This window comes from Thunnus thynnus, chromosome 17 (genome assembly GCF_963924715.1).
Source record: "Thunnus thynnus chromosome 17, fThuThy2.1, whole genome shotgun sequence".
Classification (NCBI taxonomy): Eukaryota; Metazoa; Chordata; class Actinopteri; order Scombriformes; family Scombridae; genus Thunnus; species Thunnus thynnus.
In genome coordinates, this window is record NC_089533.1 from 24,873,446 (window position 1) to 24,897,808 (window position 24,363).

At 40.0% G+C, this 24,363-nt stretch overlaps 3 protein-coding genes across 7 annotated transcripts in view; 2 read left to right on the forward strand and 1 right to left on the reverse strand.

Moving 5' to 3' along the window:
* Positions 1 to 5,302, reverse strand: part of LOC137168490 (histone acetyltransferase KAT7-like) — a 19,605-nt gene extending 14,303 nt beyond the window's left edge. The window contains exons 1-3 of one of the 3 annotated variants that reach the window (XM_067571109.1): positions 4,627 to 5,302; positions 2,629 to 2,773; positions 408 to 635 (exon numbers count right to left, since the gene is read on the reverse strand). In XM_067571109.1, coding sequence (XP_067427210.1) covers positions 408 to 635; positions 2,629 to 2,773; positions 4,627 to 4,641 — 388 coding nt within the window. In that variant the 5' untranslated portion in view covers positions 4,642 to 5,302. The remainder of the gene's footprint in view (positions 1 to 407; positions 636 to 2,628; positions 2,774 to 4,626) is intronic. The other 2 variants (XM_067571107.1, XM_067571108.1) reach the window with 2 other exon arrangements.
* On the forward strand, positions 4,209 to 17,939 carry aldh16a1 (aldehyde dehydrogenase 16 family, member A1). Of its 3 annotated transcripts, none has more exons than XM_067571105.1 (18): positions 4,209 to 4,254; positions 5,770 to 5,965; positions 7,728 to 7,827; positions 8,064 to 8,190; positions 8,314 to 8,471; positions 8,561 to 8,638; positions 8,775 to 8,962; positions 9,051 to 9,209; positions 9,320 to 9,478; positions 10,575 to 10,731; positions 10,873 to 10,948; positions 11,355 to 11,460; positions 12,494 to 12,630; positions 12,851 to 13,021; positions 13,877 to 14,081; positions 14,206 to 14,391; positions 15,790 to 15,915; positions 16,250 to 17,939. In XM_067571105.1, exons 2-18 carry the CDS (start codon positions 5,876 to 5,878, stop codon positions 16,421 to 16,423), a joined length of 2,397 nt encoding a protein of 798 aa, XP_067427206.1. In that variant the 5' UTR covers positions 4,209 to 4,254; positions 5,770 to 5,875; the 3' UTR covers positions 16,424 to 17,939. The 3 variants fall into 3 exon arrangements, with proteins under 3 accessions (XP_067427206.1, XP_067427207.1, XP_067427205.1); XM_067571106.1 differs by lacking the exon at positions 4,209 to 4,254 and adding an exon at positions 4,658 to 4,672; XM_067571104.1 differs by lacking the exon at positions 4,209 to 4,254 and having other exon boundaries at positions 5,635 to 5,965.
* A 4,225-nt stretch (positions 17,940 to 22,164) lies between these two features.
* Positions 22,165 to 24,295, forward strand: LOC137201441 (ferritin, liver middle subunit). Its single transcript, XM_067616505.1, has 4 exons — positions 22,165 to 22,471; positions 23,013 to 23,159; positions 23,598 to 23,723; positions 23,863 to 24,295. Exons 1-4 carry the CDS (start codon positions 22,370 to 22,372, stop codon positions 24,016 to 24,018), a joined length of 531 nt encoding a protein of 176 aa, XP_067472606.1. The 5' UTR covers positions 22,165 to 22,369; the 3' UTR covers positions 24,019 to 24,295.
* The last annotated feature ends 68 nt before the right edge of the window (positions 24,296 to 24,363 follow it).

A 24,363-nucleotide genomic window follows, 5' to 3' on the forward strand; every position in this document is an offset into this window, starting at 1 on the left:
TCCTCCCCCCCCTCCTCTCCACCTCATCCTTTTTTCTCTGCCGTCCCAGCTTCCTTTTCAACTCTCATCTACAGTACTCATCTGTCTTTTCCTTTACTCTCCCTTTCGTCCTTTTCTTCCTTCCTTCCCTCCATCCTCCTCTGATGCTGCTGCTCTCCTCACTTTTCTCCCTCTTTTTATCTCCTTGCATCCCTCGTTCTACCCTTCCTTCATCTGTGCCTCTACTTCTACTCTCTTCCAACAAATTCATCTACTTGTGATTTTTTTTCCTCCTCCTACAACTTAGAGGAGGAGCATGAACGCTTTTAATACAAAATAAAAGCACCCCTCATGTAATGCATAGATATATCATATCTAAGACATGCAGGAAACACCATTTAATTTATCAACTTCCCTCCTGCTCTCACCATTAGCCTCGGTATCTGAGCCGGATGACCTGCTCTGACGCAGTGGGTATTTTTTGGCCGTGGTGTTTGTCGCCCCCTGCTGGCTGCGTGTCACCCTGCGCCCGGAGGAGAAGACGGATGCTGCCACTGCTGCTGCTGCTGCCGCTGCTGCTGACTCTGCTGCTGAATCCAGGCCTTCGTCAGGACCCACGGCTGCAGGGGAATTGCTCCGTGCTGAGCTGCAATGATCTAGAAAAGAAGAGAAGATTACTTGAGGATTTTCACTTTTCGAGACTACTGTCCTCTGCTGCCTTCATCTGCTGGCTATAGTTATCAGTCACATGTCACACAAACCATATAACCTCATAAGATGCATCAGTACTCATCTTTGTAATAACTAATTAACATTAAACAACAACATTAACACCCTGATACACTTATACTTATCTACAGTTTGAGTGTTTTTTTTAATTAGTGTTTACAGCGTGATATAGAGACACCGCCTTGATTTGCAGACATAAAATGATTAATGGATTAGTCTATCAACAGAGAAAAAAAGTGGTAACTATTTTCATGGTCAGTTAATCGTTTAAATCATTTTTCAAGCAAAAGTACCAAACATTTCAGAGTTCCAGCTTCTACATTGTGGGGATTTGCTGCTGGTCTTTCACTCATGTGATAGCAAATGAAATATCTTCAGCTTTTGGGATGTTGCTCGGACAAATAAGCAATTTGATTATGTTTTCTTTCTAAGCAGCCCTACTTGGTTGTCTATATGGGAACTCCTGAGAAAATTTACTATCTATCTATCATCTAAAACATGATAAGAAGAAGACAGAGTTACATGTTACCAATGACCTGAATGGTTATGAGGAGACTAATCCATCCACAGAAAAGAAGACTGAACCTCTGAATCCACTTCTTTCTGAAGCAAACTTGCCTCTATCCCTGGAACTTAATGTAGACCCTGGTCTGTCCGGTGGAAAAGCAGGTAGAGGAGGCAGGTAGAGTTCCTCAAAAGGTTCTTAGTACCTGGAGAAAATTCCTGCGGTCGAAACGTGTCTTATGTTGTTCCTAAGCCTGTATGAGGACAGTGCGGCCAACTACTCTCAATAACAGAAAGCAGAGGAGAATGTCGGTCTTTCTTCCTCTGTTGTAAATCCCCTCTGGCAGCCACAGAAAGAGGTCACACAGGGGGTGGGAATGGAGTTTGTGTGTCTGTGGTTGGGGGAGGTCAGGCTGTCTGAACCCATTCATGCTTTATGGCCGCCCATATATAATAGCTACTGCCTAACTGTTGAAGTGAGGGGGGTTTGAAGTCTCCTTGTAGTCTCGGAATGAAAACACCCTTCCTAATTCAAATGACCCATATAAATGAAATTACACTGAAAGTAGTAATATTTGGCTTTATAATAAATATAAGTACAATAAAAAAATGTAAGAATAAAAAAGAAAAGTAACTACTGAAGTTCACAACAGGTGAAGATCAGAAAGCAAAACTACACTATTATAAATAGGTTTAATTATACCAACAGCAGGATAATAGGTCAAAGAGGCTTCCTAATGTTCTGAAGTACACTGGTGTGTTGGTAATGGTAAAATAAATTGGTGTAATTACACTGTGGTGAATCCTCTGATGAGTGATCCCTTGAATAAATAAAAGGCTGATTCAACCACACTGTCTGGGTGTCACTTTGATAAACTGTAGCAAATTATAGATCTTAGACTTTAACTTCTGTGAGTCCTAATTATATATTAACAGTTGAATGTTACACTAAGCAGGTAAACACGCAGTTAAGCCAAACTAAAAGTGCTCCTTTGATGGCAATTATACAAATTGAGATGGAGATAGGCCAATTAAACTTGTATGTTAATGGTCCAAATAGATGTTTTCTACTCTGCACTATGTGAAGAAGATAATACAAAAAATAATAATTAATATAGTAAAATATAATGATAGAGAGTTTGAGGAAAATTGAAAATACATCTTCAAGTAAGACCCAAGTCATTACTTCAGTGCTACCAAGCTGTAATTTGTATTTTGAGAAAAGTGAAACGTTAACATACTGATGTTACAGCTCATTAACTTTATTCCCTTTCAGCCAATTACAGTTCTTCATATTGTATAATTCCTCATCAACAACTTTCTATTTTTTTCCAGTAAGACATACTGTATGTGCACTTGGTTTATGTGAATGTTTGTACTTCCTATAATAAATGATTCGTCTTTCAAACAACTTACCTTGTGAGTTCTGGCTGAGGCGCAGTGATGCGCGAGTCAGGCGCGTGCTGCTGCGCCTGTGCGCGCTCTCGGAAGCTTCGGCAGGCTCGAGGTCGGCGGAGAAATCCGAGTCCTCCGTCCCGTCCGAACTGCTGCCTGCGGTCCTCTGGAAACAGCCACATCAACAATATGAGAAATCTGTGTGATTTAACTATAAGCTTGAACTTAAAAACCGTGTCACATCAGTTTAAAAAAATCTGTGAGAGTGACTTTAATGAATACATATATATATATTTTTTTACCAGCGGATAATCCAACAAAGATCCCATGCTGGGGGAGGAGCATCACCCCCTCCACATCTCCACACGACAGACTTGTCAATAAATACTCACTTGTCAATAAATACTCAAATAAACCTAATCGGCATCACCACAAACAACACCGACTGCTTGTATTATCCGCACAAATTTGTCACATAGGGGCACGTTTCGCGTGAATTTCCAGTTTGTTGTTTGTTAAATCGACTAGTTGCTTTGAACACTGCTGCCAGGAACGCTAAACCCTCAGCAAAATCAAATTACTGAAACTCATGAAATGTCCCTAAATGTCCCACAAGGTTTTTTGTTTAAAACGGAGCATAATATGTCGAAACTGCAGGCTGCCAATCTGCCTGTCTCACGGAATGAATGGGGGGCTCTCCCTCTACCACTAGCGACCAAAATCAAGGGGTGGGGGTGGGGTAAAGGGACTCAAGTAGACATGACATTTACATTTCACAAATAACATAGTGGGGGGCCCCCTTCCATCCTCTCAAATAATAACCCCAATGTGATATTATAGGGCTACCTACTATTAGTAACTTATTCTTATGGTGAGTGAATAATTAACATTATTAATATAATGTATATTTATTTCTGTCATTTAATATTTTGTTACAGTCACGTTTATTTATTTATTTTTCTTTTTTTGCATTCAGCTTAGAAGTACTACTTTATTACGTTCGTTTCCCTCCTCTTTTCCCCCATTTGAGTTATAACTTTAAATGTGAGAAGGTGACATATAGGGACACCCAAGAAATAACTATAAAAAAAAATGATGAAATGTTATAAGACGATATACCAGAAGAAAATGAATATAAACAGAGCAAAATGAATGAGTGAATGAATCAAAATGATATTTCAGCTATATACAAATACAAAATAAGTATAATATACAGAAAAAAACCTTTTTTAAAAACAAAACAATACGCTATATTTGCAGCATGTAAAACATAATAGGCCTGCTGATAACATGACTATAGCTAGTTCTCTTACATTTGCAAATGAACATTAATAACATTTTAACAGCACTTAAAGCGGTAACAAACAGTATACAATTAAAAACAAAAAACACAACCAGTAGCGCACATTAAGCGTATTTGACAACTACACAACACGAAGCTGGGCACTTAATTTGCATGCAGCCAATGAAAATTGAGACCAGGCGGGGTTTGAGCAAGCCGGACCAATGAGCGAAAGGCTTGTCCCGATTCTGTCCAATAGCAGTGTTGTTTTGGTGCGGACCCTTCGCTCCATCCTCGGACCCAAAGAACAGCCTGTTCCTTTTCATCCCGCTAACTTACAGCTGCCGTTAAGGACGGCAATAGAGGTCAGCATCCCCCTGTCCTCCTCCAGCGGGGACAAATCTGATCATTAAGTAGCAAAACCCAGATTTCCAACCCTTCTTACTCGATACTCTCGATAAACAACAACAGATTCTTGCAACTCAGCAATAAACATTAGCAGGCGCAGCAACAACACAACGACAGCTCAGTTGTGTGATTCAACCGACATTCACATTCAACGTACATCAAAAAAAACCCATTAACGGTATATTGTGTAATATTTCAGCAAGCAGGCGGTCACAGTTTTATCCACAGAGTTTTATTTTTACCTCTACGGCGGCTAACATTAGCTATGACGTTATGTTTGTGTGTGTCCGAGCTACTCTAACGGCTGTCAACCGTCCGCCTCAACTCACCTTTCTCCGGGGCATGTTCACAGATGTGACGGGTCGCTTCTCTCAGGTTATTAATCCGCACTTTGAGAGCAATTTTTTTCCAATGTTATATATAAATAATATGAGCAACAAATCGCCAGTTTTTGGCATGAGCCAACTCAGCTAAAAAAAAGGCGCATCAATTTCTCCGCACTTCCTACAACGGCTCGGTACGTCGACAAAATCCCTCCGTGTGGCAGATACGGTACACCCAGGGTGGCCTTAACGTTTAGATAGTTTAGGGAGGAGGACATACTCGTTCGTTTCATCAACTTCTTAGATAACTATTCAACTAATTAAGTGCACCAGCATACATTTGATGGGGTTGAGGTGCTTCTTCGTTTGATACTTAACTTTCAGATATTCAAAATCATACTTCAGTGCGCTCGAGCAGAACAAAGTAGGACCGGTCTTACACCGTAGTTGGTTACCCATCAGATTCTGTGACCTGCAGTGTTTGAAAAAGTACTCAAATACTTCATCACAAATAAAAATCCTGCATTTAAATCCTACTTAAAGCAGAAAGAACAAGTACAGAAAACCGAGTCCAATTTTCTGCAAAATTAGAACTTTTACTTTAGTTCTTTAAGTAAATTTAGCTGGTAAAACGTTTACTTATGTAGGATTTTAAATGCAGGATACTTTTACTTGAGTAAGGATCTGAATACTTCTACAAACACTGCAGGTCACAGAGCCTGATAGGTCACCAAATACGGTGTAACATGGGAACTATCTCGACCTTTTTAAATTAGTCATAATAGATTAGTTATTAAAATAGAATCCAGTTAGCTGTTCACAGAAATAACGCTCATTTACTGACCAAACGTGTGTGTTATAGAGCGGTACCACCAGGTAAAACCCAAAACATGTTATATCATGCGTAAGATATCTCTAAAATTGCTGTCATTGTCGTATAAAAATCTTAAACACTACGTTGTTTGCTTAAATCCGATCTAACAAACGAAGCTTTAGAAGTCGGAAGTAAGCAGGGGTGAAGCCTCTCGCTCCGTCCAGTTCTACGTTCAGTCAGTGGGAGGGAGAAGCGACGAGCTAGCACGTTGCATTTGACGTGGAGTGGGACTTCTGTAGCTTTCCTGTTTGTCATTTCTCTTTTCTCTCTCGCAGGCGGCATCTTACAAGCTATAAAGTAAAGACTTTTGCCCCTGAACGCCACCCAGAAACGAATACACAGCGCCGGACAGATTCGCTTCCTCACTGATTTGTAACTATTATGGCTGGAAGCACCGCCAAGACAGTGCACGATATCTTTCATAACATGGAGTACGGACCCGCAGCAACTTCCAGCACTGCCACTGCACAGGTAACGTTATAGTATCAATCTAATTCATTAGAGAGATGCAACGAGTTAGAAGATCTTACTGACAATTATCGGTCATGTTTTAATGCTTCCCATGGATAGCATATCCCTGTTAGACGCTTTGACCCAAGTGAAGTTCATTAACAGTGAGCTGACTGTAACTCACAAGGCAAACATGTGACTTAGACTGTACAGTAGTTTGTTAGGAAATGTCAAGGGTGAAAATCTGATGGATGGACACGTTTCCACTGAAGGGAATCTTCACCCTGAAACAGAATTGGGCATTCAAATTTCCACTCATTTTGGACAGTTAAGTACGTTTTTGTTTTAGGGTGAATTTTCTCTTTACGTTCAGACCACTATCTCTCTGACTTAGACTAGAGTACATGCAGTTGACATACAGATGGATATTGACAGACATGCACACTGACATTGTTCTCCTCACCTTTGCTCCCTGGAACCACTTTGCTCTTTCATTTGTTGGGCGTAGTGGTCACACTCCATATTGCAGGTTCACCTGACTCAACTCTGGTCATTACAAAAGAAACAGCTGCACAAATTGAACGTCACAAACAGCCCAAAATGAGTATTTGTATAATTAGAATTTGATCCATTATGTCCAATAAATTCTGGAAAATCTAGAGAAGCCATATCATTAAATTATTCTGTCGTTCATGTGTGGGGAGCCAACCTGGACATCAGCTGGCTCGGCCAGAAGAAGTCTCTGATGTGCATGTTCTCGACCGGCTCTTCCGGAGAAGCACTCTAGTGCTCATTCTCCATGGGCCAGAAAACCTGGAACTCTGCGGAGGCTGGGAAAACTTTTTTGGTGCAAGCAATTTTCATATGTGAGAATGGGGCCAGTTTTTCTAAATACATCCATGATATAGACCCATTTTACATAGCCCATCTTAAAGGAACACTGTGGAGTGTTGGTCCCTGTTTTGTTTTTATCGGTGCTAATCCTAGTGCTAGTCCTCTGATCAACAGTAGGCGGTGACAATGCGTCAGTAAAGCCAGTGAAGAAGAGAGCTAGCAAACATGGATGTGAACAATTTAGGATTAAAAATAAATAAGTATCAGTTTTGCAAACATTTTATGAGGAAGGAAATGCATCCAACATGTCTGTCAGGCCTCAATGATACATGCGATGCGTTGTGGTGAGAAACACTTGGAGAGAAATCAGGGCACCTTCTAGTTGTCAGTTAGTTTAAATAGACCAATTTGACAGGTGACATTCTGTTAGATAGGAAAATCACAAAATTACTGATTCCCCAATTCACAAAATACCAGCAGCCAAAATAAAAGACTGATTCCCATATTGCTGTTAAACCTCAGTATGAATATAATGTTTATATAGCAGTGAATCTTTACATCACTGAATATCAGAGCAGCTTTAGTTTGGTGTGTGTTGCTAACCAGAGATGAGCAGGGTGAGTGGTTCATGGAGAAGGTCAGTACTGTACTTTGGTCGTCTGTCTGTAAATAGTTGACGCGCTCTACCTTGCCTACCTACCTTTTATCAGTTACTGTCCAGCAGAGGTGGTTTCTTCCTGACCAATCAAACGTCAGCATTTTAGGTATCTGTCATGTACAGTCTTAATTTGGCCTCATGTAGAGTCATTTTGGTGAATTGGTGTTAAAAGAATACTAGGCTCTTCATTTCTGTGCTTTAGTTCATTCCTTTCAAAGACAGCTGTCTATTTGTCATCATAATGGTGTCATTGTGAATATTGTCTGTTAACTCTCCTCTCTTCTCCATCAGGCCTGGCTGGATCATCATTCCCGTTCTCTGGGTCTGTTCATTGATGGCAAGTTTGTCCGTCCTGCAGACAGACAGACTCGCTCCCTGGTGGACTCTAAAGGTAAGAGCAGCCTGAGTTTAAAGAGCATAGAAGCCCAACACAGCGTACACAGAGCTCTGAGATTTAGCTCCTTTGGTAGAGGATCAAACTTTCTGACAGTATGACTCTTATAGACCTGAGCAACCTATTGTAGATATGAAGTATCAGCTCAATCAACATGTTGGATCACTAAAATTGATTGCTGTCACACAAAATGAAGAATAAACTTCAACTAAAAAGTCCCCTCTGCTCTCCAGGTGGTAATGTGTGCAGCACGGTGTGCGCTGTGGAGGATGATATTTCCCAGGTTGCCTCCTCTGCTGTTAACGGTTACAAGGCCTGGAGTGGCCTGTCCTGCTACCAGAGGGCCAAAGTGCTGCTCAAGTATGCCAAACTCTCCTTCCTGCGTTTCATCCGTCATTTTGCATCCCAGCACTGTTATAAAGTTTAGTGCCATTCCACTGGCCTGATATGTTTGTTTGCTTGTTGTCTGTCCTGCAACAAAAGGCTCGTGAGTGTTCTCGGGCAGCACGCTCAGTGTGTGTCGGAGCTATGTGAGCTGTGCGAGGCCTCCTGCTCCCCCTCCACCCTCATCAGACTGTTGCAGTTCTACAGCAGCTGGGCTCAGCTCAGAGACACTCTCATCACAAACTGGACACCACTGGGTGAGGGAACACGGGGGTGTTTATATGTATGCACAAATTAAGTTTTAGTGTGAGACTTTTTATTTAGTTTGTTTGTTCCTGTTTTCCAGGTGTGGTGGCAGTAGTTGTCTCTGATGACTGCTCTCTTTATTCCCTTATGCTCAAAGTCTTACCAGCACTGGCCATGGGTAACAAACACACACTGTTATAAAGAGATACACATTAAAAACGATCTTATGTAAATTACGATTGAATGCATGTTTTTGTTTTATGTAAATTTTGTTCAGAGCTGTTCTGTTATAATTGAAATCTGCTTCCTTCTAGGCAACTCTGTCATCGTTGTCCCTGGTCGCAGCACGGCTCCTCCAGTGCTCCTTTTGGCACAGCTTTTTATGGCAGCAGGCCTTCCAGCTGGGGCCTTTAATGTTGTAACAGGAAATGACATGACGCTGGGTGTCAAAGTGGCCCAGAACCCTAGCATCAGCTATGTTACCTACAGTGGCAACAAGAAGGTGTGTGTGTGAGAAAATTACATTTCTAACCAGAGTTAATGTTACTAAAATTTCCCAAATCATGATAAGTATGTCTTTTCTCGCTCAGCATGGAGTGATGCTGTGTAAGGCCACGGCAGGGATGGGTGTTCCAGTCTCTGTCTCCCCGTGCATTGGCGCCACATGTCCTTTCATCATCTTCGAGTCAGCTGACATCGACAGCGCCGTGGATGGAGCGATAGAGACTGCCTTTAAGAAGAAGAAAGAGGTGATTCACGCAAAAATGTATCCACTATCCGGTGATGGAGTGTGTCTCATGGCATCATATCAGATGTCAGATGTCCTCCAGTCTCATCCTCTCTTCCTCTCTCCTCTCAGGTGCACTGGGTGTTGTGCGTGCAGGAGAATGTGTTGGACAGTGTCGTGGCCCGGCTTAGGCTGCGCATGGCGGGGATGAAGTGTGTGGCCCTGCCCAGTGATGGAGAAAGGGTTCTAGTGGACGCTGCAGTACAGGAGGCTCAGCAGCAGGGGGCCACGGTTAGTCACAAAAACTTTTTAAAGAGCTGTGCTCAGCTGCAGTGATGTTCACACTATCACTATAATATAGGTGATGGAAATGAACCCGATTTTAAAATTAATTGATTTACTTAAACTTTTGCTAGAACACATTTCATCCAAGTAGAGCTGCAACCAATTTGTTTTTTTTTTCTGTCAATAAACCTATTTACTTCTTCAAATGATTATCATTAAGCCTGTGAAGTGTCAAAAATAATAAAAAATGTCCATCAAGGCTTCACCGCAGTCCACAGTGCTGTCTTAACATTTAGACCTTTTCTACTACAGGAACAACCTAACTTTATGTTTAGCCATTGTCACTAGTTCTGCTTTTGTTCTGGTTCTCCCCCCGCTTTGGGAATGAGTTCCTGAACCTAAATTTCAGCGCTGCTGAGGAGATGGTACTAAATCCAAATCAATCCAAGTTCCAGGTACTCTCAGGTGAAAGAAATACAACAGCTCATTTGTTACAATGTCAAACACAGCAGTTCATAAAACTGTGTTTATATAAGCGCTGCACAGACGTGTTTTTCTATTCTGATTCAGAATATCCAACATGCATGTTGTGTTGCCTTGTTGTTTTGTTGTCTGTGTAAACTGTGGATTGTATGCACAGCACTGAGGACTATGTTGCTTGTTTACCTACATTTCCCAGCACATGTTCCCAGGGTAGCACTGGTATTTTCAAAATCATGTGACATTTTTTGAGTAATTAGCTATTTTTTTCCACTAAGTAGCAGGGTAGCATGACCAAACACTACATCGATACACCAATTATGTATATGCAGAACTTTATGGTTTATAAAACACAATGGAAAACACATTGTGAAACACAAGGCAGAACCTAACACCAAAGCTGTACAGGTTCTTAAAAGTTCAGGCCAGGGGTTGTTAAGTTCCCGCTGTGGAAAAGAGCCATTTGTCTGACCAGTCAAAAAGTTTTGACTTTATGGTGATATATAAACCGTAAAGAAAAGCAAGCCGCTCTTCATATTTGAGAAACTGTAACCTACAGGTGTGTGGATTGCTTCCTTAATGAATGAATAACTTATTTCTCTCTCTTTCTGTCTCTCCTCAGTTGATTCAGTCCTGTTCTGCCCCCCCTTCAGGCGCCCAGTACCCTCCCACAGTGCTCTGTGGAGCAGCTCCCTCCTCTCCATATGTGGTCACCCCCTCTGCCGGACCGCTGCTGCCTCTCATGACCTTCAGAAGCAACACAGAGGCAGTGACCCTGGGTAAGAAGTCTCTGTGGATGCAGATGCATGAGTGAAGATTTTGACTTCTCTGTTCAATAAAAAGATTTCAGAGTAATAATATACTGTGTTTTATTATTGAATTTCCATTTGAGCCACAGTAACGGTCTTCATTCTGCACAGGGAACCACAGTCCACATGGCCAGGCAGCCTCCATCTGGACTGAAGACCTCACCCTGGCTCTGGAGACAGCTAAGAGGTAGCTACACACATTTACACACTCATACATTTCCTCTTTTCATCTTCCTCTTTTTCCCTTCTTTTATTTGTTTTCCTGCCCTATCTTCCCCTTATTTTTCTTGAATATGTCTCTTCGTTCCTTCTGTTCATCCACTTTGCATGTCTTCTTCCAAATTACTCTTCACTTTTTTCTTGTTTTACCTTCATTTTAGTGCCTCTTTCCCATCTCTCTTGCCTTTCTTCTCTCCTCCATAACTGTCTTTCACTTTTTTCCTTTGTTGTCTTTACAGGCAACACAAGTCCTGATATTTTCAGTAATTTATGGGTAGCTCGAAGACTTGAATTGAATTGTGAATGTACATTTGGTATCTGACTAATGTAATACTTCTCTCCTTCTTCTCATCTCCTTCTTCCTCTCTCTGCAGTCTGTCAGTTGGCTCAGTGTGGGTGAATTCCCACTCTATGTCTGACCCCAGTCTGCCCGTCTCTGGTCACAAAGACAGCGGCACCTGCACCGACGGAGGACAGGAGGTTGGCTTCAGTAGTTTCTCACAAAACACAATGACAGAAGAAACCATTGAGTCCCAAAACTGACAAAATGTAGTAAAAGACAGGACGTGCATATAAAGATGAAGATAATGTTATGAAGATAGAAGCTCTTCTTCTATCCTCCAAGAAGCGTTGGCTAGCTAACTTTGTATAGTGTTAGCTTGCCAGTTAAAATTCTTTATCTACAGATGCTACATTAGTATGCGGGCAGTGTATATGGATAATTAACATTACATGAGCAGCTAGATAGCTAAACAGCATGAAAACGTAAGTTACCTGCAGATGTTACTTTGGACCTGTTAGATGCTGGTTTGGCTCTTACTCTTTAAAATCCGTGTTAGCGACACACTGCCTGTCCATGACTTGTAGCTGCAGCAGTTTGTTTAATTTGTCTCCAATGAGACATTTAATTGCAATTAAACCGCGGTTCACATGTGTGCTGAACTGTGGGGGGCAATCCGTATGGATCATTGATGGACTACGTTCCGTTACACGTCTATGGGGTAGTTGTATGACAAAACGTAGCTGCAGCCATGTAGATAGCTGCAAAGGCTGGTGCTCAGTTTGTTTTCAGTTAAGCTAGCTAGCTACACAGCTCTCATTTGCTCCACTGATGTTGCACATTTGCCCATCTCATTATCATACAAGCATTAGGAAAACTGAAAATGTGGTGAATAAAATGGGAAATGTTGTTTGGGGAAAATAGGGGAAAGATAAATTCCTAAATGTGTGTCAAAACATAGGAAAATGATATAGATGTAAGTATAAGTTAAATAAATTAAGTTTGAATTTATTTTGTCAACTGATTGGTGATAACGGAAACATATAAAGCGTTATTTTAATTTTTAGATTTTAACTAAATATTATTAATGTATTTGATTATATTTTTTGACTTTACATTTTGTCAGTTGTATCTCCATAGACATCATCTACTGTAGCCTTCAAACATAACTGTTTAACCTCCAGGCGTAAGAATCTTGTACTGTATGTTGACCTGTTCTCTGCTATCTGTCAGGGTCTGTACCAGTTTCTACGCCCATCTTCTTCTTCCTCTCCTCCTCTTCCTCGCTCCTCGCCTGTCTCTATGGACTACGCAAAGTTTGGAACAGCAGCCTCCCCAGTTATTATTCCTGATGATTCAGACTCTGCCAGGTTTGTTTTGTAATGCTCTCTTTACGCAAAGTCTTGAACATAAGGTATCACAAGACCTCATAACTGTATAATAAGCACATTTTTAAAATATGTTCAGTATCATAATAAAAGCATAATATAATACATGCAAGGTTAAGGAGATAATATTCTCTGCTTCCTTACATACATGTTCATATTTGTCCACAATGCATCACTCCCTTCCTCCCTCCTCTCTCCTCAGTGCCCCTAAGCCCTACCTGCAGTTTGTCGGTGGTAAGACATGTAAAGCAGTGTCTGGCTGCAGTGTGGCAGTGCAGTCACCAGGGGCCAGCACTGTCTTGGCCTATTGTCCAGATGGAGGCCGGAAAGACGTCCGCAATGCTGTGGAGGCTGCTATCAAAGTCCAGCCTGGGTGAGGGCTTTGCCACACAAAGACACTGACACACACATAAACACATACACCCAAATATCAGAGTCAAGCCAGACAACAATGTACATTGTGCTTGCAAACAGATGTTTTCATGTTTTATTATTTGACAGAAAATCATTAAAATAGATTTTATGTGGCTTTTTTACACTGATCAACACAAAATCACTCATTTAATATCAAAATGAAAAAGATCTGTCAAAAATGATCTACAGTGATTACAAATATAAAATACAAAATACATTGACAGTCCGTCAGTGTTGTGTGTTGTGTAATTGATTTGACTGATTTTTGATCAGAATTAACAACATTTGGCCCAAGTTGAAACACTCAGTCTCTTTATCAAAGTTGTAACCTGGAATCCTAAACAGAGCCTCAAACCTGTACAAAACAAACAAACAAACAAAAAAATTTCAGAGGTGAAAGCAGCTTTCCTGAAATTTGGCCTCCATGAAGCAGATTTTATTCAGGCTTTCAGACTCGAGACACAAGGACACACATGTATACAAACCAGAAAGACATCAGGGTTTCATAACTTAGTGGGCTGTGTGTGTTTGTCACCAGTCGAAGTCCAATGTGACTGAGAGCTGATAAAAAGACACATATTTGCTAAGTCATACACAGTGAGTCAACAAAGTGTAACAACAGAGTTTGATGATGAAACCCAATAAACACTTCTCTTCTTGTCACCACAGTACAAAGCATTAAAAGTACAGTACATGCTGTGCTGGATTAACCAGCATTCCCCTTTTCTAGATCTCAACCGTTTCAAGTCCTTTCAAAAAACGGAGGCATATCTCTGATCGCTTTATTTCTTCTTGCATCCTTTTTCTCCTCTAGCTGGATGAAAAAGAGTCCATCTGCACGTGCTCAGTCCCTCTACTCTCTGGCCAAAGGCCTGGAGGCAAAAAAGCGGGACATAGCTGCGTCAATCAATGTCCAGACCGGTCTCTCATTGGAAGAGGCTGATAGGGAGGTAGATCTCAGCATTGCCAGGCTCAGTGATTGGGCGGCGTACTGTGACAAAATCCAGGGAGGAACTCTGGTGAGGCTTTTTATATTATACAAAGTTATTTATTTAGAGACATTAGAATATACAAATGAGATGACTGTCAGACAGATTGGTAGCATCTACTGATCTCTAAACTCATGTTGTCCCTTTCATTCAGCCTGTACCACAATCTGGCTCTGCCCTCTCCATCCCCGAAGCCCTGGGAGTGGTTGGGGTCATCCTCCCTGACAAGAATCCCCTCCTCTCCATGGTAACACTTCTTGGAGCAGTCATTGCCACTGGCAATGCTGTTGTCATGGTCCCCAGTCAGAGGTATCCACTACCAACCTTGGCATTCGTACAGGTAAGTGTGATGTAAAATGTGCTGTGCAGCAAGTTGGGGAGGAGGGAGGAGGAGTGGGAGCGGGCATCAGACACTGAATCTAAACCAGTAACCAGGGTGCATTTGTGCAACCATTAAACGGGCATTCAGATTGAAAATAGTCCTATTTTTAAAAAGTGCAAGGAAGCAGTGTCGGTGGGTTTGACATGAAATACAATCCAGGAAGTACAGTTAGAGTAATAGATCCATAAGTTTGAAGGACTCTATTACTATGGTAAAATCAGTACTTTCAATCAAACATGCAAACACACATTCCTGGCAGATGACTTCAGAATGTGTGCTTGCACATATTTGGCCAATCCAGCAACTTGTCAGGCAAAAGTTGAATATTGCCGAAGCCCTCTGCGTTGGCACTCATGCACAGCTAATATCAGTCTGAACGTGGCATAAAACTCTTTTTGCATTCAGTGTGAACACACTTGAACCCCTTTCAGACATGCACCTCTTTACATAAACTTCATGGCAATTTAACAATCGGTCTCATGTATGAATAAGTACCTGAATCGCTTTACTGTAAAAGTCACAATGGCAATCTTACCAGGTTGACTCTAGGTTGCTGTCAGAGAGGAAGTGAAGTTGTGTCTTCTTTGCATGATTAACTAATTAACACATTTCTTGTGCTCAAAGAAAATAAAATCAGTTTAATAAACTATGAAAACTGTGAATAAGCCAATTTTACGTTGTTAGGGAGATTCTTCTCATGTCAGATCAGTCTATAAAAATCCAGGGGTTAAAAAGCAACCAGAGTAATAATCAGATCAGCTGTCTTCCTCCTTTATACTTTAATATTGAGTAACTGAATATCCAGCAAAACACTTAAAATACAGCCTGTCAGCAAAAAGGAAAATGAGAGTAAACTTAACATCTTGTTATTCACACTTCTTCAACAGCTTCAACAGCAAAGTAAGTTTTAAAATGCATCAGTGATGCAGCGTGTGAGAAGACTGAAAACACTCCTCTTCCTCATTAAGATTTTCAACTCATTGCTGTTTTCCAGCATTGTTACCACTTTCATAAACCAGATGCTGTTCGTCACATGAGCACATGTCGGTATTAAGCAACATTAATATAAAAGTCAGCTATGTCGGGATGACAAAAAGCCATCACTTTGACAGCTTGATGAAGCCAGCAATATTATGTATTAAGTTTCATTTCTTGTTGTAAAATCCAAACGTTTTTATTTGTCTTTTCTAATATCTTCTCTTTTTAGCACGTCTGCTTGTGTGGTGAATTTTTGTATTTACGAGGCTGTATTAGTCTGTATGTGTGTGCACGTCTGCAGTGGTGTAGTATCTGTAAACACTCATTTTATCTTTATAATCCCTCCTCCTCCCTTCTCCTCCTCCTCCTCTTCTTCAGGTGCTCCAGTCTTCAGACCTGCCAGCAGGTTTGGTGAACATCATTACAGGAAGAAGAGACCAGCTGACAGTGGCTCTGGCTACTCACAGCGTCATCAAGGCCATCTGGTACTGGGGCAATACTGAGGTGAGGACTAAACACCAACACATACACCAGTGTTGAACTTTTATTGGGGAGCCGGGGGACACTGTTCCCCCCTAAGAGAGACCTGAGGCCCTGAAAAGCCCTGAAAGCAGGATTAGTTCAAAAACACCTAGCACACCTAAACAACAGATTGACCTCTTCTGCTCTGTATAATGTTTTAAACCTTTTCTCGTAAGAATTATAACTAAAATTGGCTTCTTCGCAATCATATCATTGCAATATCTTTTTGTATATGTGATGCATGATATATAATGATCCACTCACCCAGCCCTACCACATATTCATTTTATCTCTTGCTCCGTGTTTCCTACTGTAGGGCTGTCAGTACTTGCAGTACACATGTACCAGCCCTCTGAAAACCCTGCGTCTGTTCTGCCAAAAGGAGGAGGAGGGGAAAGATGGAGGGAGGGACTGGACTCATCCCTCACTCATGGAAGAGATATGGAGGAATTCAGTCCAGTGGAAGAGCGTGTGGATTCCCACTGCATAAGAAAATAGATAGAGGGAGAAAAAAAGAGTCTTAACTGTGACCTGTAGGATGTAGATTTAAAAGGAAGGATCAAAAAATTAACTGTGACCACAGTCAGAAACAGCCAAAAAAAATCATAAGCAGACAACACAATGTTCCTGAGTCTCTTAACTGTTGGTCCCCGTGCTTTTTTTTTTAATTCCCATGAGTCAATGCATGCAACTACTGCCACACTAATCCAGCAGAGGATTTCTGTGGATGGCTGAGCGACCATGTGATATATTCCAACAGTATTTTTTGATTAGAATTTAATCATCTATGTAAGCTGAAGCCTCAGACATTGTGACACCAAGCAGCTACCACATTAGCACACACTTTAGTGCAAAGACAGTTTTGTTTATGAGATAACATTGCTTGGCATCATACATCTCCAAAATAAGAAAAAAAATAGAAAACTATAATAAAATCAGGGTAAAATGAAGTTTAAGTATGAAATTAACAAAATAATATACTAATGAATTAACAATGACAAATGTATAAAGGCGTGATCAGTGACAGAAAGAAGTGAAGGCCACAGGTCAGACAATAGGGATTTGCAGGTTATGAGTAACTGAGAAAACAAGAAAATTAAATGTATTAACAGATTTATTTTGGGGGGTTATGGCAGGACACTGACACACAGACTCAGTCTGAGTTGAATTGTGGAATAAAAAAAAAATACCTAAAGCACTTAAAACACAACAGATTTGAAAGAATTTTACTAAAAACTTAAACATACAGTACTTACTTTGTTGTAGGTGATATGTTAGCAGCATTGCCAATGTATTCAAATGGTTTTTGTTAACAAGGTATGAAAATGTGTCACTGAAGTAAAAAGGTGAACATTTATGAGGGGTTACATATTCCTTTATTACAATGAACAGGAACATTCTTTATAATGATGTGGTATGCAATCATAATCAAAAGAGTTGACTTTCTACCTCTATCTTCTGCAATTCTACTTCTTTTTGCTCTTAGTCATTACACATCTGCTTGACTTTAAGGTCAGCTTTATTTCCAGGCATGCTTAAAACTAACTGAACCCTGGATCAATAAGTATTCACTAGTAATACTGTAGATATTTGGTAACATCAAGTGCCAGAGAGCCATGACATAATCTATCACTGTTTCATTCAAATATTTCAGTTGTAGTTATAAGAAAAGTGGTATTTTTCACAACATATGAAACCTTTTTTTTCAACTTGAAACCTCAACTGCCTTAGAGTTCTGTCAAAAATTGATCAATCCTGTGTCAACTCAATCCAAATATGTTAATGTACTGCACATCTTTATTACTGTACAATTATACTGTTGGCTACGTCATAGAAGTGCACTTATTAATCTGTGGTGCGAACATTCCCAGTGAAAGCAAGTTTGTTTCCAAGTTCACATTCACGTTGTTAAATAATATGTTTTTGAAATGTGTGTTTCCAGAGAATGACACTGTAGGTCTCACTGCCTAAAAGCCATAATTAAAAAAGATACATTTATGAATTTACATTCTTTTGTTGTCATTTTTTGTTTGATTCTGTCTGACTCCGTAGTATAATTTACATTAATTTATCCCAAGAAATTTAATGAAAACTCCCTCCTCTTGGTAAACAGTTGCACACATTCATACCTCAGAGCTGCCCAGTATAAGTAGTTGCCCTAGACTTTTTTTTTTTTTAAAGCAAACACAGATATTATTAATAATTATTAATTGCCCCAATGCATTGCAATAATTGCTAGAATGCTGCCATCATTAATGTTTTTAGTTCCACTTGTGTGATGCCTGCTAAATACAGAATGGTTCTGTTTCATTAGGAAACAATGAAGAAACGAGTGCTGCCACATTAGCAAGGTTGTCATCATATAGGTTGGTGAGATTCAGAAAGAAAAATGACATGTTGAATACAATAAAGACACTTTTGACATGTGGAAAAAAGAAAAACTGGAGTTGTTAACAAGGCGAACACATCAGTGACATCCAAAATATGAAGACACCTAACTTGCTCTCATGTTCACCCTCAGTATAGTTAGAGAGACTTGTATCTTGTAAGAACTCTGATTTATGCGAAGTTTTACATTTTTCTCTTTCTCAAAAGTCACTCATTAGAAACCTGAAAATAAACCTGCAGTTCATGTTCTTCATAATATTATTTCCAGAAATTTCAACTTGCCACATTTTGTTACTAGTTACACTAATATACACTGAAGCAGCTCTGGGAACACACTTTGGAAAAATACAGTTCAGTTGTTGGTTCCTTTTTTCACTTTCTCGTTCCTTTTTTTCTCTTCGTGAACTGGTTCCAGCCAGCAGAGCACTTGGGATGAGGTAAACTTCCAGTCATACGTTTCCTTGGTCACAAGACTCCTCCCTCTTAAGGCCACCCTGTTCATAAGACAGGAAGGATGATGTTAAACTGGAATGCTTAGTCACAACAATGACACAGCACAATCCTTCTTTTAATCTGATACGACTTCTGTACAGGGGTGGTAATCTACCATGACACAGCACATAGTAAGGATAGTAAAGATAGTAAGTTGCTGATTCACATTTTAGAAAGAATGAAAATGTTGGAGATAAAGTGAGGGTTAGGATTCAGGTTAGTTTTATTGTTCTCTTGTGTATGGCATACACAGTATACAGTAAATGGACGGCAGGTTAAGGTATTTTTAAGTAGACTGAAGAACAAAGTGTGTACTAATAGTGGATCCTTTCATTTGTCTGCGCTGTGTATACAGTTTCACATAACAACCATGAGGTAACATGATATTTTTGGATGGTCATCTGTTTATACCTGGATCTGGCCTACAGTGATAGTCTTTTACTAAACATTAACATTTTTCCTATGCCAGTTGAAAACTGTTACATAAAAGTGATGATTGTGTACAAGTTAAGAGCAGCATCATCTGCTTCGAAAGCCAAAACCCACGTGAAGGTTTTAGAAGTTCCTAGAACAACACTCCTGATAAATACAATGTAAGGAAAATGGGTAAGAGAACAGCAGCTGAGCGGTTGCGGTGTTCCTGGAAATACATCAATAATTCAACATGTAGTTTTTCAAGTTAAACATTAACTCTTTGGGTGGACTGCAGTTATACAAGCCAGACTATTATTTCATTCAAGGACAGGTTCACAATTTTTCAAGTTTGTTTTAAAACAACAGTCAGGTGTCCATATGAACAGTGAAAGAGGTTTTCCTCACTGTAATCATTCCTCCTGTTCATACTGGTTATGAATCTTCTAATGGTCAGTATGAACAGGAGGAATGATTACAGCAAAAAAAAAAACATGTTTCAATGTTCATATGGGCACCTGACTGTTGTTTTAAGACAGACTTGAAAAATTGTGAGCACATCCTGTAAGATATAAATCTGCCTTCATAATTCTTGCAAAAAGCAAGTGTCACTTCCTCATAGAAGTGAGGAATTTTAGTGTGTTAGAAAGAACCTGTTTTAATGTTTATTTTAGTCTCAAACATTTTTTGCACATTTGGGCCACATGGCACTAAACATGCATTGCGTGTGTAATTAGATGTTAACCATTAATCTGCATAAAGGGTAGAAATTAGTCCAACACTAGTGGGCCTCTTTTAAATTGAGATGATAAACTTATCCAATGGGAGTTTTTTTTTTTTTTTTTTTTACAACTAATACTGTAGCAACAAGAAACAGTTGCTCAGTATCTACACATTAACTCTCTTTGGCCAACACTGCAAACTATTCTTATCACAGTTTTAGCTGATACATAAACACTACAATTTTTATAGTAATGGAGATAATTCCCACATTTTAAATTCCCTTCAACAACAGAATTAAATCATAGTTTGGGATAAGAATAATGTTAAAAATTGGAAAATGAGGTTGTATCAGAAAATGATAAAATACGGCAAAGATAATGCAGAACCAGTGTCCTTGTGTTGTACAGAGGTGCTGAACAAGCACATGTCCACACTGACTGGCCCTTACAGTCCACATGAGTTTGGCACTTGATACACAGAACAGCTAAACAAGTGGAAAACTACTGGTGTACAGTGCTATGTCAGTTAATAGGCACAAGAGCTATGTTGTCTTGTACTGCTTACTTGAAATTTTAAGTTAAAGATGAGAGAAAGCTAAGGGATTTGCTGAATATTTAAGATTACATGAGAATAAAAAAAGCTTTAACCTTGTTGTGTTTTTTAATGTAATTTTAGAACCAGATGGACAATGTTTGCCACAGATAATAATTAACAGAGCATGCAGACTATAAACTATGTATAAAGTTTGCTGTGATTGACAACTCACCATGTAGTTAGTACTATTATCTAAATAACCCTTTTGAAGTGGACTATACTTTAACAAATATAAGTATTGATTGATATTTCAGAGCCTCTTAATTGTGACTACATAAGCATTTATAGCACACTTGACTTTTATTGGGATGGTTTCATCAATTCATTTTCTAAACCCCTCATTCTGTTCAGTGTCTCAGCATGTATTGTGCAGGGGGCAGCGGACACCTCAGACACATACTGTATACAGACTATACTGTATATCAAACCTATGGTCATTTTAGTCTTTGTGCAAGAAAACCTTATCAGATACAAGGAGTACATGCAATATTTTTGTTGAAAATCCTACAGCTAAATATGTAAGTGAAACCCTTTATCTAAAGTAACACTTATCAAAATTGCAGTTTTGGCCTTGAATGACCTGACAGCAGTTGAAGTTACACCCTTAGCTCTAACAATCCTGTTGCATTGAGACTCTTTTTGTAGCACAAGTTTAATGAAATGTAAATACAGTGATTTCTTAGTCCCCATGTTGTTTCAGTAATGATAGGACTTTTCAGGCTTTTCAGACTCAGTAGTGTCTCGCAACAGTACTGTGGTATTGAGTAATGACCTCCTTGGCTGAAAACACATTATCAGCAGTTTTTAGATGTCATGTGATATATTGATGAGGTAAAACAACTTCAGTGACTATATGCAGCAGGTCCAAAGTCAACTACAGTACATGTCATCTAACCTAGGTCTTATAGATTGCCTAAATGTAATAAATGTAATGTAATAAATAAGACTATTACCCTCACAGAAACTCTGAAACTGAATTGAAACAAATCGCATGTAGGTGAATAATGCTCATGTACACCTACCCGTTCGGTAGTGTTTATTTTGCAGCGTTGCTGACTCCATTATGTCTCTTTTTCAGTTGCAAGTATTTGCCTGTGTGTTTTTTGAGATAAGGAACAGTTTGGGCATGATTTATATTATATTATAATACCATAGAATGGCTTGGTAAATTGCAGTGAATATAAAAAAAAACAGAGAGGGATTGAGTACATTTTTATTTTGTTTATATTTAGGAGTAGCCACAGTTTTTGCTTTTTCAGAACCATTTTATGTTGTTTTGTATGTGCAAATAAGGGGAAAAAGCAACGTCAATTCTCCATACATGCATAAATTACTATTCAATGTTTGAATTTCAGTGAAAATAGAATAACTTAATTGTCTCTTGAAACAGCAAAAGTGCTTAGTCATGGCAGGTGACTGACTGTCAGAAGGTCAGAACAAATAAACGGAACATTAAACCTACTGTAGATTTTCATGAATCAAGAAAAAAAATGCAACTTCATCCCTCACAGTCACGTGTTACCGCTGAGCTCAGTGATTGGCAGATGTGTGCGGGGTGACGTTTAGCGTGTCACGAGATCTACCGAGGAGTATAAATACACAGAGCGAGCCGTCTGCCATTTCACACTAGGGAAGATACCTTAGAGGAGTTCTTGCTTCAACAGTGATTGAACGGAACTTCTGTCTTCGTCCCTCCTGCTATTTCAACCAGTCTACATTCCGGACACGAAAAAACTCGTCTCTATTTGAACACTACTGAGGAAGTCGACGCATAGCTCTATTTTTGTACCGTTTTGTTAAGAAAAACCTCAAGAAAACGCCAGCCAAAATGGACTCCCAAGTGCGTCAGAACTACCACCGCGACTGCGAGGCTGCCATCAACCGGATGGTCAACATGGAGCTGTTTGCCTCCTACACCTACACTTCTATGGTGAGTAAAATAGCGTTTTAAATATTGTGTTAAATAGTGGTAATATATGCAGAATGCGTGCTTCCAATGTGTCATGTCTTGATAGTGTATCATTTACCCACATTGGCTGACTGAGGAACGCTTCGTGTAGTAACGAAAAGGAATAATATTAACTACAATTGCTAACTTTAAGTGTGTACATATTCCGTATTTTGTAATGCAGTCAATAGGAGTTAGTTACTTCACTTCTCGTTGTTTATCGTTGGTAGGCAGGTTGACACATAAGCAGTGTTTATATCCTACCCACTTTACTGAACAGAAAATGCTGTGTCATGCTTAGCCTGCATGTTTTTGTTTTTTTTTAACCCTAAATGTCTCATAACTCAACACGTCTCAGTGTAAATCAACTAGACTACCCTAAGTCATGACTCATGTGTCTGACCACTGCCTGGCTGTGTAACCACTGTTTGTCACAACGTGTTCTCATTTTTTGTGCCAAATAATGATGGGTGATGCCTCCCTAATAACAGTTTTTATCCTCCTGACCCCTCCTGTCCTCCAGGCCTTCTACTTCTCCCGAGATGATGTGGCCCTTCCAGGCTTCTCCCATTTCTTCAAGGAGAACAGCGATGAGGAGAGGGAGCATGCTGAGAAGCTGCTGTCTTTCCAAAACAAGAGAGGAGGACGCATCTTCTTCCAAGATATCAAGGTCCGTAGAGACCAGAGAACTGTGCCTGTGTGTCACCACACCCAGTGTGTCTAGTACTGATAAACTAGGATTAACGTGCAATGTTGGGACACTTGTTCACTCCCATTTGCCACCAGTTCTAAAGTTATGTAAGACTTAGAAGCTGTACTTATTATTGTACAGAATTGGTCCTAATGTTCTGTATTAAATATACTGACATATCTTGCACATCCAATGTTGGTGGCTGTTGATTTTTACTATTAATACATCTCATGTTTGCCTATTTAAGCCTGAACCAGGACTGAATTAAGTTATTTCCTCAGTAATAATTATCAAATACCAGAGCTAATCCTGAGGGTGATGGGTAGTAGCAGTGTAGACTCGGCTCATTGTTCCCTGTGTACACAAGGCTTAATGAAATGAGTGTTCAGTCTGCTATAATTGACTGTTCTTCCGTAGAAACCAGAGCGTGATGAGTGGGGGAGCGGGCTTGAGGCCATGCAGTGCGCCCTGAAGCTGGAGAAGAACGTCAACCAGGCTCTGCTGGACCTGCACAAACTGGCCTCAGAGCATGTCGACCCTCATGTAAGTTTTATGAAGTCTATTAATGCTCAGTTTTGAAAGGGGGGGGGGGTGTCCAGTCTGTGAAAATGTCCTGAAATTGTTGGTAAACTGTCATTTTATCTGTACCAAACCAACAACTGTTCTCTCATCCTCTCCTCAGCTGTGTGACTTCCTGGAAAGCCACTACCTGAATGAGCAGGTGGAGGCCATCAAGAAGCTGGGTGACTACATCACCAACCTCAGCCGCATGGATGCCCAAAACAACAAGATGGCAGAGTACCTGTTCGACAAGCACACCCTGGGGGACAAGAGCTAAACACACAGGCTCAGCATTTTGAAGCCTGGAGTCAAAATCTTAATGACACACAGGCCTTAAACTAAACACACATTTCTGCTCCAGCTGTTCAATCACTGATGTAATCTGCTTTAACCTTAGAGTCAGGATAAGTTCTTGTATGTTCTGGTGGTGTCACCGTTCTTTTTAAATGTCATATGGAATAATGGATGCCTGCTTTTTGTGTGACATTTTTAATGACAATTGTGACTAAATGTTTCTGATGTGTTTCTAATCTCAATAAACCTTTTGCGCTGGACTCTGGTGTCCGTCTGTGTCTATCATCATATGCACCTAAAAGCTGTAGATAATTTTTACATACTGAGT